Source organism: Falco punctatus, assembly GCF_963210335.1.
Source record: "Falco punctatus genome assembly, chromosome: 3".
Classification (NCBI taxonomy): Eukaryota; Metazoa; Chordata; class Aves; order Falconiformes; family Falconidae; genus Falco; species Falco punctatus.
The window spans coordinates 109,362,606-109,376,968 of record NC_137582.1 but is presented as its reverse complement, the minus strand read 5'-3'; the positions used below and the strand labels follow the sequence as shown (position 1 = coordinate 109,376,968).

At 61.6% G+C, this 14,363-nt stretch overlaps 2 protein-coding genes across 3 annotated transcripts; both read right to left on the bottom strand.

The window, feature by feature from the left end:
- Nucleotides 1-87: 87 nt before the first annotated feature.
- Nucleotides 88-4,720, bottom strand: CLDN19 (claudin 19). 2 transcript variants are annotated; one of them, XM_080378325.1, is made up of 5 exons: nucleotides 4,446-4,720; nucleotides 2,695-2,859; nucleotides 2,398-2,485; nucleotides 1,820-1,966; nucleotides 88-990 (listed from the first exon to the last, which is right to left on the bottom strand). In XM_080378325.1, the coding sequence occupies exons 1-5, from the start codon at nucleotides 4,666-4,668 to the stop codon at nucleotides 969-971; spliced, it is 645 nt and encodes a 214-aa protein (XP_080234451.1). In that variant the 5' UTR covers nucleotides 4,669-4,720; the 3' UTR covers nucleotides 88-968. The 2 variants fall into 2 exon arrangements, with proteins under 2 accessions (XP_080234451.1, XP_080234450.1); XM_080378324.1 differs by having other exon boundaries at nucleotides 88-486.
- Nucleotides 4,721-6,263: 1,543 nt separating this feature from the next.
- On the bottom strand, nucleotides 6,264-14,323 carry P3H1 (prolyl 3-hydroxylase 1). The gene is made up of 15 exons (XM_080378864.1): nucleotides 13,224-14,323; nucleotides 12,631-12,783; nucleotides 12,235-12,424; nucleotides 11,653-11,784; nucleotides 10,244-10,383; nucleotides 9,429-9,518; nucleotides 9,256-9,308; nucleotides 8,775-8,896; nucleotides 8,453-8,580; nucleotides 8,258-8,353; nucleotides 7,998-8,148; nucleotides 7,400-7,517; nucleotides 7,142-7,217; nucleotides 6,840-6,980; nucleotides 6,264-6,760 (listed from the first exon to the last, which is right to left on the bottom strand). The coding sequence occupies exons 1-15, from the start codon at nucleotides 14,262-14,264 to the stop codon at nucleotides 6,635-6,637; spliced, it is 2,757 nt and encodes a 918-aa protein (XP_080234990.1). The 5' UTR covers nucleotides 14,265-14,323; the 3' UTR covers nucleotides 6,264-6,634.
- Nucleotides 14,324-14,363: the final 40 nt, after the last annotated feature.

The following is a 14,363-nucleotide window of genomic DNA, read 5'->3' as shown; positions in this document are numbered from 1 at the left end:
TGGCTTTGACCCAGCAGAGCTGTCACTCGCAGGGGACTGGGCCAGATTTGGAAGTGTGGAGAACAAAGAGACGATTTGAGCAAGATACCCGTGATTGGAAATATTTTAATACCACTGAGTCACAATTTTTAGTACAAACAATCAGCAAAAGAATGCATTGAAAAATCCCGATCGGTCCCATTCCCACGGCCATGCATCCCCTAGAAAAGTTAATGCAATTTTATAGGAAAAGAATAAAAAAATGTCGTTCTACGCGATGTGGTGCTCTTGCTATAAAACACCTTTTTGGTTATTTGGCTTTAAAAAAAAAAACAAAAAAAACAAACACAAATTTCCTTTTCAATCCTCATTGCAGTAGCTTTCGGTGTGTATTTTTGGAGGGGAACCCCATAAGAGGGGTTCAGCCAACCAAGCACCTGATGGGTGAAGCCAGACTATAAGCACTGCTCTCCCCTGATGGGTGAAGAAGACATTTTTACAGGGGGTCTGCAATTTAAAAGAGAAAAAGGGCTGTTAGTCCCACCTGAGAGAAAGAAATCAACCCCCCCAGGGCAAAAAACAGCATTGCTTCCCCTCCAGCACAGACCAGGACCCAAAGCAGTTGGGTATAAAATAAAAGAGAGGGGGAAAAAAAAGAGAATCAAAGGAAATAAGATCAAATAAACCAGAGAAAAATGAAATAAATTTTAAAAAAATCAGCTACTTTGGCTATATGGATTAAAAAATATTAATAATAATAATAATAATAAAAAATACATAATCAAGCTCTTTGGATAATTTCCACTGTTTTTTCCTGCAGGTTAGCTGGCATAGCACATCAGTATGGATGGATGGATGGATGGAGGTATGGGGTGGTTTGGGGGAATTACTGATGAAATTGGAGCGGTGGTGGTTGCAGAGCGGTTAGTAGTGGTCCAGACGAGGTACAAGGAGGTGGAGGCAATTAGCACTGTCGGTGTTTGAAGACTTCACCGCCCGCTCCAGGGGATCCTGTTGGGGAAAGAGGGATTTGGACACAGCGGGGAGGCATCAAAATTCATGGGTCTGTCCATCTGCTACCTGAAATAGCTGCGCTGGGCACCAAAAATAAAAACAAACTGCTGCTTTGTGTTCAAAGTCCCCTTTTTGCCTGCTTTAATTTGCCCAATGCCATTTATTCTGCTTAACAAGGCCACATACTTGTGCCTGGTGAGAAATAAACCCAGGGCAGATTTTAGCTGGCAGAGCTCAGCTGGAGCACCAGCAACCAGGCTCGGTTGAAAAATTAATAATAATTTAAAAAAAAATGTTGCTTTTTGGGTAGCAGTGAGGCAGGGGAACACTTGCACCCTGGCAGCATCCAAAAGCGGGGTGCAGGGATGCTCCAGCCCCTGATGGAGGTGGACGGCAGCTTCATCCCGGGAAAGGCAAGCACTGGCTGCGCTCCCTGCTTGCTCCCGAGAACGGGATGGAGAGGGGGTGGGCGAAAGCACAAAGCCCTTCTGTGCAGCACACCCCCGCGGGACCGGCGCTGTGCCCCCGGCATCGTCCCGCTCTGCCCAGCATCCACAGTCCTGCCCACCCCAGGGGGCTGGGGGGCAACCTGCCCGGTGCTGGGGGGCCTGGCAATGATGGATATGGGAGCGATGGCCCCCAGCCCCCCTGTTTTAGGGGACAGTGTAGCAAACGGTGCTGAAACCTGGAAGCTGAGGAGGAGAAAGGTCTCAGGGAGCATCCAGGGACCGTGTGGTGTGGTGTGGGAGCGCCGGGGTCTTGCCTGGTTTGGGGAGGGGAGGGGGGCGCTGGGCAGCAGGAGGGGAGCGTTAGGGATCAGACGTACTCCCGAGCCGTCGAAGGCTGCGAATGCCGATAGTACTGCTGGCCTCGCTGCTCCTTGGCGGGGCAGGAGCAGCACAGGAGGGACCCCCCCAGCAGGGAGAGGCTGGCGGCCCCCCAGCCGATGAAGAGCGCCGAGCCGAACTCGTACCTGCGGCGAAAGAGAGAGAGAGAGAGAGAGAGAGAGAGAGAGGAGCGTTGGCGGGGGGGGGGACACCCCAAGGGCCACCGCGATGCTCGAAGCCCTGTCGAGGCAGATGCTGGTTCTCCCTGGCCACCCCCATCTCTCACAGTGGCCGGACCCCGCTGCTCCGTTTCCCGGCACTTTCGTCTTCCCTTGGGGCTGCAGCTCCACGGCAGCGCTCCTGCTCTATCCCAGCGCAAAACCGGCGGTGGGACCCAGTAAAGCTTTAGCGTCGGGGAGATCTGCCCCAGCGCAGCAGCTGGGGGGGTGGCAGAGGTCCCACCACGTGGCACAGCCGCCTACGACCTACCCCCCACCCCCTCCCCCTCCCGAGGGAAGGTCCTCTGGGAAGCGCGGTGGGATGCAGATAAAGAGCATCCCCCGAGCCAGGCGCTTACCTGGCGTTGATGGGCAAGGGGTTCTTGTCGAAGAACTCGCGGGCCACCTGCGTGGCGTAGTAGGACACGGCGATCAAGGTGCACAGACCTGGACCCAGAACCACAGAATCCCAGGGTGGTTTGGTTGGAAGGGACCCCTAAAGCCCACCCAGTCCCCTGCAGCCACCTCTTCGAGGCGTGGAACATCAGAACATCCCCAACCCCCCAGCAAACCTCTCCCCTGCCCCATCAAACAGCTTTTGGAAGGTGTTTGGGGTCTTCTGTGGGGGAGAGGTGCCAAGGCTGGAGCTGCCTTACCGGAGAGGATGAAGAAGATGCCTCCAGCCACAGCGAAGCGGCTCTTGGTGACAGGATCCTCTTCACCAACTTTGGTGCATTTCATGCCCACCACGCTGACGATGATGCCGAAGAAACCCAGGAGGAGAGAAATCACCATGAGAGCCCGGGAGATCTGGATGTGAACTGCAGCGGAGAGGGGCAGAGAAGCCGCTGGTCACCATGTGCCTTCCACCACCATCACCTGATCCCACCTTGGGGATGAACTTGGCCTTAACCCTGTTCTCGCTGCATGGCTCCCATGCCACCCCCTCTCTCCGCTCGGCCAGTGGGGAGACCTCAGCTCAGGGCATTGCTCCCACTGCTTTCCCTGACCTTCCTCGCTGCCACACTCATCCTTGCCATGGGTTCCTGGGGAAGTACCTTGCCCACAGCGGGACCACAGTCTCCCGATGCCACGAGGCTGATGCTCAGCCCCAGGGTTGTGATGTCCCCACGGGACACTGTAGTTCCCCAAATGTGGTGCCCACCCTGGAGCCCAAACCCACAGGGGCCAGGGGTGTCTCAGACATACAGAGGGGCTCAAACCCATGGAGGGGGGGAAGAGGGGCTCAGACCCACAGTTGGGGATGGGGGCCAAGAGGGGCTCAGACCCACGGGGTGCAGGGGGGAAGCTTGGACCCACATTGACTCAGTGGAAGGGTGCAGGGGGCTCAGATCCTTTGCGGGGGGCTCAGGTGCAGTACAGGGGCTCAGACCTGGGGGTGGGGGAAGGGCTAGGAGGGCTCAGACCTGCAGAGGACTCAGACCCCTGGAGGGGTCAGGGGAGCTCAGGCCCAAGGGAGCACTCAGATGTAGAGAGGGCACAGACCTGTTGGGGGGGTGGTGGCATCAAACCCACAGAGGGGCTCAGACCCATATGGGGGGGGGGGACAGACCCATACAGGGGGAGACAGACCCATATGGGGGGGCTCAGAACTATACAGACCATATGGGGGGGGGTCAAACGCATAGAGAGGCTCAGACTCATATGGAGTGTGTGTGTCTAACCCATACAGGGGGGGACAGACCGTTATGGGGGGGGGTCAGACCTACACAGAGGCTCAGACCCATACAGGGGTGGTCAAACCCATAGGGGGACTCGGACCCATATAGGGGAGGGGTCAAACTCGTATAGGAGGTTGCTCAGAGCCATATAGGGGGGACAGACCCTTATGGGAGGGATCAGACCTATATATAGGCTCGGACCCATATATGAGGGTCAAACACATATGGGGGTGTGTGTCAAACCCCTGGGGGGGCACAGACCTTTATGGGGGAGCTCAGACCCACACAGGGAGGGTCAAACCCTTAGAGGGACTCAGACCTATATGGGGGAGGGTGTCAAACCATACAGGGGGTTGCTCTGACCCGTATAGGGGGGATCAGACCTGTATATATGCTCGGACCCATATAGGGGGGTCAAACCCATAGAGGGGCTCAGACCCATATGGGGGGGGGGTGTCAAACCCCTGGGGGAGGACAGACCCTTACGGGGGGGGTCAGATCTACACAGAGGCTCAGACCCATATAGGGGGGTCAAACCCATAGAGGGGTTCAGACCCATATGGGGGGGTGGGGTGTGTCAAACCCCTGGGGGGGGACACAGACCCTTACGGGAGGAGGGGTGGGTCAGACCTACACAGAGGCTCAGACCCATAAAGGGGGTCAGCCCCACAGCGGGGCTCAGCCCTGCAGGGCGCAAGGGAGCCCACCCCCCCCTCGGTACCCACCGCTGAGGGAGAACAGCGAGTCGTGCAGGCGGCACTGGACCTGCCCGGTGCTCTGGGCGGCGCAGGTCATCCACAGCCCCTGGTGCAGCCCCACGGCCGTGATGATGGCGTCCCCGGCGTAGGAGCTCTGCCGCCAGTGCGGCAGCACGGCGGCCGCCAGCGCCGCCGCCCAGCCGCCCAGCGCCGCCAGGTACCCGGCCAGCTGCCGCGCCCCGCCGCCCATCGCCGCCGCCGCGGGGCTGCCCAGCGCCGCGCCGCGCCACGGCCCCACCGCCCCGCCCGCCCCGCCCCCTGCCCCGCCCGCCCCGCCCACCGCCCCGCCCCCGCGGCGGTGGGGGGGGACTGGGGGGAGAGATGGGGTGGGAGGGAGGGGGAGGTTTGGGGTGTGGGGAGGGGTTTGGGGTCCCAAGGAGAGATTTGGGGTGGGGGGGAGGGATTTCGGGGGGAGGAAGGGGGGAGGTTTGGGGTGGGGGGAGAAGTGGGGTGGAAGGGAGGGGGAGGAGAGAGGTTTGGGGTCCCAAGGAGAGATTTGGGGGGGGGGGGGCGGGGAGGGATTTGGGTCTCTGGGGGAGGAATTTGCGTGGGAGGGAGGGGAAGGTTTGGGGTGGGGGGAGAGGTTTGGGTCTGGGGGGAGGGATTTGGGACTGGGGGGGAGAGATTTAGGACTCTAGGGGAGAGGTGGGTGGGAGGAAGGGGGGAGGTTGGGGGGGGAGGGGTTTGGGTCCGGAGAGGGGTGATTCAGGGTCCTGGGGAGAGATTTGGGTGCTGGGGGGACAGATTTCAGACATGGGGGGGCTTTTGGGTTCCAGGGGGGAGATGTGGGTCTTGAGCAAGATGGGGACCCTCCCCCCTCCCAACAGCAGCGGAGAGAGATGGGAAAATGGGGGTCTCCATGGGAGGTGGGGGGGGGCTGGGGGAGGTTCCCCTCCCCCCCTGCTGTGGGACCCCCCCTCAGCCGCAGAGGCCCTGGGGGTGGGTGGCTCCAGCAATTCAGCCGGGAGCAGGGAGGGGGGTCGTGCCCCCCACGCCTGCCCCTCGCCTCCGCCCCGTGGTGGGGGGGCACCAACAACAGCCGCCATTGACGGGGGACATGGGGCGCGGGGGGGACACGGACACACACGTGCCCCCGCCCCGGTGGCAGCCCCGGGCCCTGGCAATCGTTAACCGCCCCGGCCTCATCAGCAGTCTGCTCACGCGCCCGGCCGGGGTCGGACACCGGGATGGTGGAGGTGGTGGACACAGGGATGGTGGGCCACCACCAACGGGACCATCCAACCAGCCTGGAGAACCCATCCCCAAGAGCCCCCAGCCCCCACCGGGATGCCACACGGGCCCTGCCCGACGCCATCCCCCGGTATTATGGGGGTGCGGGGTGCCGGTGGCGTGGGGCAGGATTTACGGAGTCGCATTCCCGGGATGGTTATGGAAATGGCTGGGGCTGGACACGAACAATTCCATGCCCTGTTCCGGGGGTGCCGCCACGCTCAATGTCCTTCTTGTTCAAGGACGGTTGCCTCCCCCTTGAAGCTGTGGGTCCCTTCCCACGCTGCGGGGGCCAGGGGATGCTCCGGGGTGCAGCTGGGGGCGGGGGGGCACGGCCCCTGCCAAAAAGTCCCCTGGCACCCACGGGAGATGCTCGTCCCCCGAAAGCATCCCTGTTGTCCCCACAGAATGCCCTCCTGGGGTTGCAGGGCTGTAGAACCCTCGGGAAAATGCTTGGAATGAGGGCAGGATGTGTCCCAAGGCCAGAGGACATAGAGGGCAGGGGTTGGGGGGGGGGGGGCGCATCCTTCAGCCCCCCACTCAGCAAGTGACACCTTAGAAAAAACCCACCTTTATTCACCCATTTTCTGCAGAAGGCACTTAAATAGCCGCAGGTTCAGCTGAGCGGAAAGGCACGTGTCTGCTACGGTGGCACTGGGTCCTCGCCCTGAAAAGAGCATCCCTCCCCTGTCCCCCATGTCACCTGTCCCCCATGTCACCTCCCCCCCTGCCCCAGAGTCTCTGTGATACCCCCAGGTCAGCTCCGCCTGTGATACCCCCAGGTCAGCTCTGCAGCGGGGTGCAGGGCATCCCCCAAATCCCCTTCCCACGCCGGCGGGGGGCAGAGGGGGGTCCCATCCAGCCTGAGCATCACTGGTCCCGGCAGGGATGTCCCGGTGCCCGTGGGATGTCACAGCTCTGGGATGTCACAGCTCGTCCTTCCCCAGCGCGAGGGCAGCCGGCGGGTCCTGCTGCGGCTCCGTCTCCTGCAGCAAACCCCCCTCTTCTGCGCCGAAAAGCATCTTCACCAGGTCGTCCGCCTGCACGCGCTCCTGTGGGGCAGACCCACGGTGATAAGCGCGGCCCCTGACACCTCCCCCCCCCAGACCCACTGCCCCGCAGGGAGCTCACCCGCTCGCTGTGCCGGGGGTCCAGGGTGAACCAGAGGGCGATGGCGCAGCGCTGGCCCTTGGTGACGGCTTTCACCCCGTGGGGGTTCTCCAAGCCGGAGGAGAAGCCCACGGCACGACCGCACTGTGGCTGGACCTCCGCCTGCGATGGGTGGGAGACCCCCCGTCAGGATGCACAAGAGGGGGGCGAGTGGGTCCCTCCCCAAGCTCATCCCTCACGGTGGGTGGCACAGGGGACCTCCCCAGCAGGCAGGAGGTGGCTTTGGTGCTGCACAGGGATCCTCGAGGAGCTGAGCTACTTACAGTCTCGGTCTTGGCATCCAGCTCGGTGAAGTAGAAGGCTCCTCCTTCGAAGTCCCCGTTGAGGTAGAGGATGGCGCTGAAGGAAGCAGGTGACAAGTGGAGGTGACAACCATCACCATAGCTCCGGCAAGCAGGTGGGTCTGGAGCTCCCCCAACACCATGGCAAGAGCCGGAGGTAGGAGAGCCCAGGCTGGGTTGTCCTCCCAACCCAGGTGCCACCAAGCCACGGTGCCCTCGTGGGGGACACACCACTGATACCTGTAATCCCGGAAGGTGTAGGCTGGAGGTTCCTTCAGGCACACCAGGGCCTCTGCGTTGAGGATGCAGTTGTCCACATGCACCTCGTGGCTGTTGTCACTCCGGCCTTCTTGCTTCTCTAGGGTGGAACGAGACCTGGCACATCAGGACCACTCCATCCTTGCAGGACCAGGGTCTGTCCCCCAGCGTCACGTGCTTGGAGGTGACAAGAAAGTCACCTGTAGCCTACAGCCCTTCCACTCACTGGAGCGTGGACTATGAGAGGCCATTCAGGTGGCACAAGCCTCTGTTGACTTGTCCCATGGCATCTCCATGGCCTTCCACTTCCAGCTTCTCCCAGCACCCGATCCCAACCGCCTCCAAGCGCTGGAACCCTGCGTGGCACGAAGCCACCTGCCCCGCTGGGGGCAACCACTGGAGCTGCTCATCTTCCCAAACCCAGCTTAGGGAGAAGCAGCAGGTTTGGGAGCAGCAAGGAGGTCTCCGAGGCAAGGTCCAAGCCCAGACCACCCCAGCTGTTGGAGGGGACCCAGACAGGACAAGAAGCTGAAGGAGACTTGCTTCTCCTCAGGCTGTGCTCCTCCGAGGCCATGCTCACCATCAATGGCCGTGCGGCATACCAGGTGGCTGTAGGAGAAGTGGAGCGGGACCTCCAGGCGAAAGTAGGACTCCATCATGTGCCGCACCTTCTCCGTCACGTTGTAGTAGAGGTAGGCGCTCTGCAGGGGCACCTTGCCCTCCTGGCCCAGCTGTGGGGACAGATGGGACATGGGCTCAGCCCCAGCTGGCTTGGGCAACCACCACCACCCACCTTGTCTCCACAGCCTGCTCCTCCCCACTCCCCACAGCCACCCTCACCTTGAGAGCCTTGAGGACGGTCACGCCGTAGAAGGTCTCACTGGGGGTGTGAGGAGATGTCTTCCCACGATAGCCATCCCCGGCCGAGGCAGCTGCCTGCAAAACCCCATCGGTGCCACCGGTCTGACTTGTGAGCTGCAATACGGGGCCCCCCAGCACCCCCTGCCCACCCCTGCCCGCCGTCCCCCCACTCACATTGGTGAGTCTCTGCAGCTCCCGGCACTCCTCAGCAGAAAGGACTCCGTCCACCACGACACGCTGGGAGCCGTTCAGAGCTTTGGAGTTCATGGTGACACTGGCTCCTTCGTACACCAAAGGGCCACCTGTGGCACAAACAGGATCAGGAGGAGGTGGGGATGGGTGCCACCAATCCTGGGAGAAGCTGTGGTCCTGGGACCTGCTCCTGCCACCCCCCATGTGGAAGGACCATGAGTTGGCAGCAGGAAGGACCATGAGCTGGCATGGCAGCAGAGGACATGGAGGTTCCCATCCCACCTCCCCTCCCAGCTCTCCACACCTTCTCGGATGAACTTGCTCATATCGGCGGACTCCTTGGCCTTCTCCTCCACCAGCGTCTCGATCTCCTTCATGAGGTTGCCAATCTCCTCGGAGATGCGCGCTGCTGTCTCCCGCTCCACCCTGGGCACGCGGCAGCCATCAGCTCCACCGCCCCACTGTCCCCACATCAGGAACGAGGGGCACCAGGACAAGTTGCTTCCAGGGGCCGGTGACAAAGCCCAAGGCTGGAGAGAGTCATCTCAACGCATCCCTCACCCCAAGCTGCTTGGGATGACCTACCCATGCCCATCACCACCACCCCATCACATAGGGAACAAAGCTCTGCCCTCCAGCAGCCTCTTCCAGCCCCAACACCAACCCCCCTCCCTGGCAGCAGCTCCATGGCCATGGCCTTTCACCCAAAGCCCATGGAGAAAGAGGGGTACGTCCCGTCAGCCCCCGTTGGGTTGGCTTGGCCATCAGCTTGGGAGAGCACTCACTTTTGTTTCTCTCGCAGCCTTTTTGGTATCACCTCTTCGGGTGTCCAAGTGTCCTGCAGCCAGAAGAACAACATCAGGAGCTGGACGAGGATCTGGCTGGGATGCAGACCCCTCACGCCCCATCCATCTGGCCACTGCATGCTGGACCACCAGCCTGGTCCAGCACCACCCACCGGGTCCACGAAGGGGATGCCGAAGACGTCATAGCTGAAGAAGAGCAGCTCCTTCTCCATCAGGCTTCGCTGGTGGTATGCCTGGATCTCCTGCGGCGAGGGGCAGAGGGGTCAGGGTGAGGGCATGGCACGAGGGCTCTGGGAAGACCCCGAGCGAGGGCGGGAGGGCGCAAGTTTACATCATTCCCGCAGTCCTCGCTCCAGACCCACAGCCCTGGTTTCCCGGTCCCTCTGGCAGCCGGGAAGCGAGTGGCTTTCCCCATCCTGCATGAACCTCCCTGTCCCATGTGGACGAGTCCTGGGGAGAGGACGGGGGAGACAGAGGCACATGCGCATCCCTCCTGCAGGAAGCTCTTTAGAAGATGCTCCAGCTGACATGGGGCAGAGACCTCCATCCCTGCCCACCACCTCCCAGGCAGCACGCGAGCGTCCGGATCCAGCTATTTTGAAGCTAAATCCTTTCCTTTTTCAGTAATTTCACCTCCGTTATGGAATGTGTCACAGAGGTGGGCTCAGATCCTCCAAAAAAGCCTGTCCCTCTGCCTCTCACAGCCCTCTCCCACAAGAGCTGGTCCCCTTGGGCAAGCCACCAAGCCTTCACTTGGCCAAAGACATTTTGCCAAGGATGTTTTTCGGTCTCTCGGCTATTTTCTAGCTTCTTGGGTCCTGCATTTCATCCAGTCCTCTCCACTTTGCCACCAAAGGGTGGCTTGCCCAGAGCAGACCCATCCAAAGCAGACCCCAAAACCTCTGCCAAGGTCTCCAAGGAGGGGAGAAGATGTCCCTGCAAGGGCTCACCCCAGCCCCTCGCTTACCTCTCGGGGTCGGATGGGTCCTGCCAGGTTTTCCCCCAGGACGGCGGTGTAATAGGCCAAATTCTGGTTCATCACCTCGTCATTTGGAAAGAAGAGCAAGTATGTTTTGGCACATTCAATGGCTTTTTCATAATTCCCGTCTGCAAAGAGAAACGGGGCCGTTAACGGCGCGTCCAAGAGCACCTGAGATGGAGCAAACAGGGATACGGAGGAGAACCAAGAAAGAAAGTCCTTCTTGTTCTCCAAAGGGTCTCCCAAGGAGGGCAGATGCCCAGAAGCAAACACAACTGCTGCCACAACGGCAAAATTAAGAGTCCAAGACACTCTCCTGCCTCCAGAAATCATCTCGCCAGAAATCGGGGATGCTGCCTGCGTAATTTTCTTGCTTGGAAAACATCCTGAACCTACTTCCAGGCAGCAAGAGCTGACCGTTCCCAATTTTCAGCCACTTAAGCATCCCAACCCATTTTCACGCCAAGAATTCCAGCCTTTCAATCTTCTTGGACTTCATTTTTTTCCCTCCTCCTCCTTTTGGAGAAATTTGTACAGAAACAGCTTATAGTTTTCTAAGGAGGTGAATTAAAAAAAAAAAGATAAAATATTTTTTAAAAAAGGGTGGATTTGCCTGGGTTATAACAAAACTGTTCTGGAGGGGGAGGGTGGCTCTGTGGTTTGGAGCAAGAGGTGGATAGCTGGGAGAAAAACAAAAGGAAAAATTATGTTTCTCCAGGCTGTTATTTCACTTGGAAAGCGAAGCTGCCTGGGAACTGAGCATTTAAAGCGATGTGGAGGGTTGGTGCAGCGAGATCCAGATCTCCGTGAAGTTCAACAAGGTCAAGTGGAAGGTTCAACAAGGTCAAGTGGAAGGTTCTCCACCAGTATCAGTAAAGACTGGGGAAATGGGTGTCCAGAGGAGGCCAGAGTAATGATCTGAGGGCTGGAGCACCTCTCCCCTGAGGACAGGCTGGGGTTGTTGAGTCTGGAGGAGGCTCTAAGGAGACCTTCTGGCAGCCTTTCCGTCTATAAAGAGGGTTTACAAGAAAGATGGAGACAACTTTTTACCAAGGCTTGTAGCGACAGGACAAGGGGCAATGGCTTTCACCTGAAAGAGGGTTGGTTTAGGTTGGCCATGAGGAGGAAAATCTACGCTGAGCGTGGTGGAACACCAGAACAGGACAGTCAGAGAAGCTGTGGATGCCCCATCATTGGAAGCGTTCAAGGTCAGGCTGCATGGGGCTCTGAGCAGCCTGGTTTAGTGCAAGATGTCCTTCCAGCTCAGCTTGGACTAGATGATCTTTGAAGGTCCCTTCCCAACCCCAACCCATCTGGTGAACCTCTGATTTCTGCCTCTGCAGAACGCGACGTCCAGCCCCGATGGCCATCGGAGGACACAGCAACCAGCTGCTTACTGTTGTAGTAGGCGAACTGCAGGTAGTTGAAGTGCGAGGGTAGGAAATCCTCCAAAGGCTTGTCCTGACCAGGCGGTGAGGCCAACTCCGTGACGCAGCCCTGCTTGCAGCTTAGCACCTGCATGTAGTGATCTGTTGGAAAAAAACCCTCAGGTCACCACTCGTGGTCACCCAAGGGCTGGAGGACAGCACCCTCAGGGGGCCTCCACTCCAATCTCCAGCTCACAGCGGGGCTGTTGCCAGTTTTTTGGTGATGGAAGCCCTCAAGGATGGTGGTTGCCCACCTCCGCATATCGGTGATGGGGCTGTGCCGTCTTCTGGAGATGGCATGGCCGTCCTCAGCCTCCCATCCTTGCATCCTGGTGACCCTCTGCTAGCCCCTCTCCTGTTTTTCCATATCCCTCTGGAATTTGGGGGGTTCCTGGGCATCACCCCCAGCGCTAAGCGTGGGCAAACACCTCCTGCCACTTACTGGCCACGCTCCTAGAGAAGCCTAAGATGGGGTTTGCCCTCTTTGGGGACCACCACCCTCCAGGATCATCCCAACTCTTGAGACGGGGACACAGCTTGAGTGACTCCCACCTGTGATGGCCTGGAAAAGGTCCGCGTTGTACTCCAGGTAGTTGTAGCCCTCGTAGTCGTAGGGGCCCTCGCAGAGCGCGCGGCATTCGGCGTCTGCCACAAAATACTCCTCCAGTGCCTTCTCCAGGTGCAGGATGGCGGCAGCCGGCTGCTCCTCCGTGTAAAACCGGACACCCAGCCGAAACTCGCTCTGCGGAGGGATGAGAAACGAGCGGCTGGGGGGGATAGAAGGCTCCGCTCCCCCTGACGGAGCCCCCGGGGATGCCTCACCCCCCCAGGATGGACCTCACAGCACCCAGGTGGCATCTCATGAGCTTTGCCAAGCCAACAGCAGTGGCGGGACCTGGCTGGGTCCAGCAGCTGATGGGTGTTTGGGGGGGCGGGGGGGTGTCTCACCAGGTGGGGTTTGGCCTCCAGGTCGGTGAAGTCCTCCTGGCGGACACCCGCCATGGCTTGGTAGTACTCCAGGTTCTGCCTCATCTCCTGGTGCGCAGGGTTGGCCATGAAGAAAGTGTGAGCCGCTGCCGCCGCCGCTGCCGGCCGGTTCAGCTGGGTGGCACCAGAAGCAGAGGTGAGACCCCACGGGGTGGGCTACCGGGGGGTACCGGGCGGACTCCCGCCCGCCGGAGCATCCCGGTGGCCCCGGGGGGTCCCACAGCCGGGATGGAGGGCGGGGACGGGGGACGGCCCCGGCGAGCTCCGACGTGGCACTGCGGGGGGGGGGCAGGGGAGGGCCGGGCAGGGCCCGGGGCCGCCGTTCGGCGCCCCCCACCCCCCGGCGCAGACAGCCGGCCCCCTCCCGCCTCTCGGGACCCCCCTTCCCTCCCCGGTTCCATCCCACCACCCCCCGCCCGGTTCTGCGATCCCTCCGGGCATCCCGCCCATCCCTCCCCGAGACATCCCGCTGCCCTTCCCGGGGGCTCTGCCGGTCCCGCCGGTCACGGCACACCCCCCCTCGGCCGTTCCTGTTCCCGGTGCCGGTGCCGTACCTTGAAATAGGCGACCTGCAGGTAGTTGTAGGGACTGCGCTTGCTGAACTCGCGCTCCAGCTCGTCGCCCAGGCGGTACCGGGTGGGCGCAGCGGGCCCGCAGCCCCGCAAGCAGGCGGCGCGACGCAGCAGCCCCCGGAAGAAAAGCAGATCCCGGAGCACCGGTTCGAGCTGGGGCCCGGTGCCCTCCGCCGGTCCGGCCGTGCCGTTGGCGCAGAGCAGGCGGCACCGCACCAAGCGGGAGCGCACGGCCGCCCGGGCCCGCAGCGCCCGCTCCATCTGCAGCACCACGGTGGGCCAGTCGCCCCGAGTGTACGCCTCGGCACCGGCGGCGAACAGAGCATCCGGGGACTGGGCCGGCAGCGGGGAGTCGCCCGGTACCGGCCCCGGTACCAGCTCCAGTGGCGTCGCGGCACGCGGCAGAAGCAGCAACGGCGGCAGCAGCAGCAGCAGCGGCAGTGACAGCAGCGCGGGCAGCGCCATGGCCGAGCCCGGGGCCGCGCGCGCCCCCGCCGCCGCGCCCCGAACCGGGCACCGGAGCGCGGCTAGCCCCGCCCCGCCGCCGCGCCCCGCCCGCCGACCAATCAGCGTCCGCACCTCCCCTGGCCCCGCCCCACGGCGGAAGTCGCTCCTCGCCGGGCGGAAGGGGCGGGGTTTAGTGGCCGGGTAATGGCGGCGGAGGGTGGCGCGGAGCCCCATGGCGTGGGCCTGGCCCTGGTGGAGGGCAGTGCGGGCCGCGCCGCCCGCCTCGGGGACCCCGGGGACCTGGTGGCCCTGGCCCGGCAGGTGCAGCAGGTGAGGGCCGGGCCCCGGCGGCGGGACGGCGGAGGCAGCGTACCCGGTGTCCCGGTTCCCTCCCGGCCGCCTGTAGGGCTTCCGTAGCCGCCGGCGGCCCTTGTGCCTCCCAGCACGTCTCGCCCCTCGCCGCTGTCCCCGACGGCCTCCCGCTGTGCTCCGCGGTGCCTTCCACCGTATCCCGCCGTCCCCTCCTAGTGCGCCCCAGTGTTCCCCAGTGCGCCACATGCTGCCGGTACCTCCCATTGCGCCTCGGTGCTTCCTGCCGCGTCTTGCTGCCTGCCAGGGACACCCAGTACGTCCCAGTAAGCTCCCAGTGCATCCCAGTATAGCCTGCTGCCTCGC

Bases quoted from the DNA above. Each gene is read 5' to 3' on its own strand.
- CLDN19 (XM_080378324.1), bottom strand. From the start codon at position 4,668: ATGGGCGGCGGGGCGCGGCAGCTGGCCGGGTACCTGGCGGCGCTGGGC. The intron at 2,486-2,694 runs GTAAGGCAGCTC...TTCTGGGTCCAG, and splicing joins CATCTTCTTCATCCTCTCCG to GTCTGTGCACCTTGATCGCC. The intron at 1,967-2,397 runs GTAAGCGCCTGG...CTTTCGCCGCAG, and splicing joins CCCTTGCCCATCAACGCCAG to GTACGAGTTCGGCTCGGCGC.
- P3H1 (XM_080378864.1), bottom strand. From the start codon at position 14,264: ATGGGAGGTACCGGCAGCATGTGGCGCACTGGGGAACACTGGGGCGCA. The intron at 8,354-8,452 runs GTGAGTGGGGGG...GGGGTTTTGCAG, and splicing joins AGCTGCAGAGACTCACCAAT to GCAGCTGCCTCGGCCGGGGA. The intron at 8,149-8,257 runs GTGAGGGTGGCT...CTGTCCCCACAG, and splicing joins CCGTCCTCAAGGCTCTCAAG to CTGGGCCAGGAGGGCAAGGT.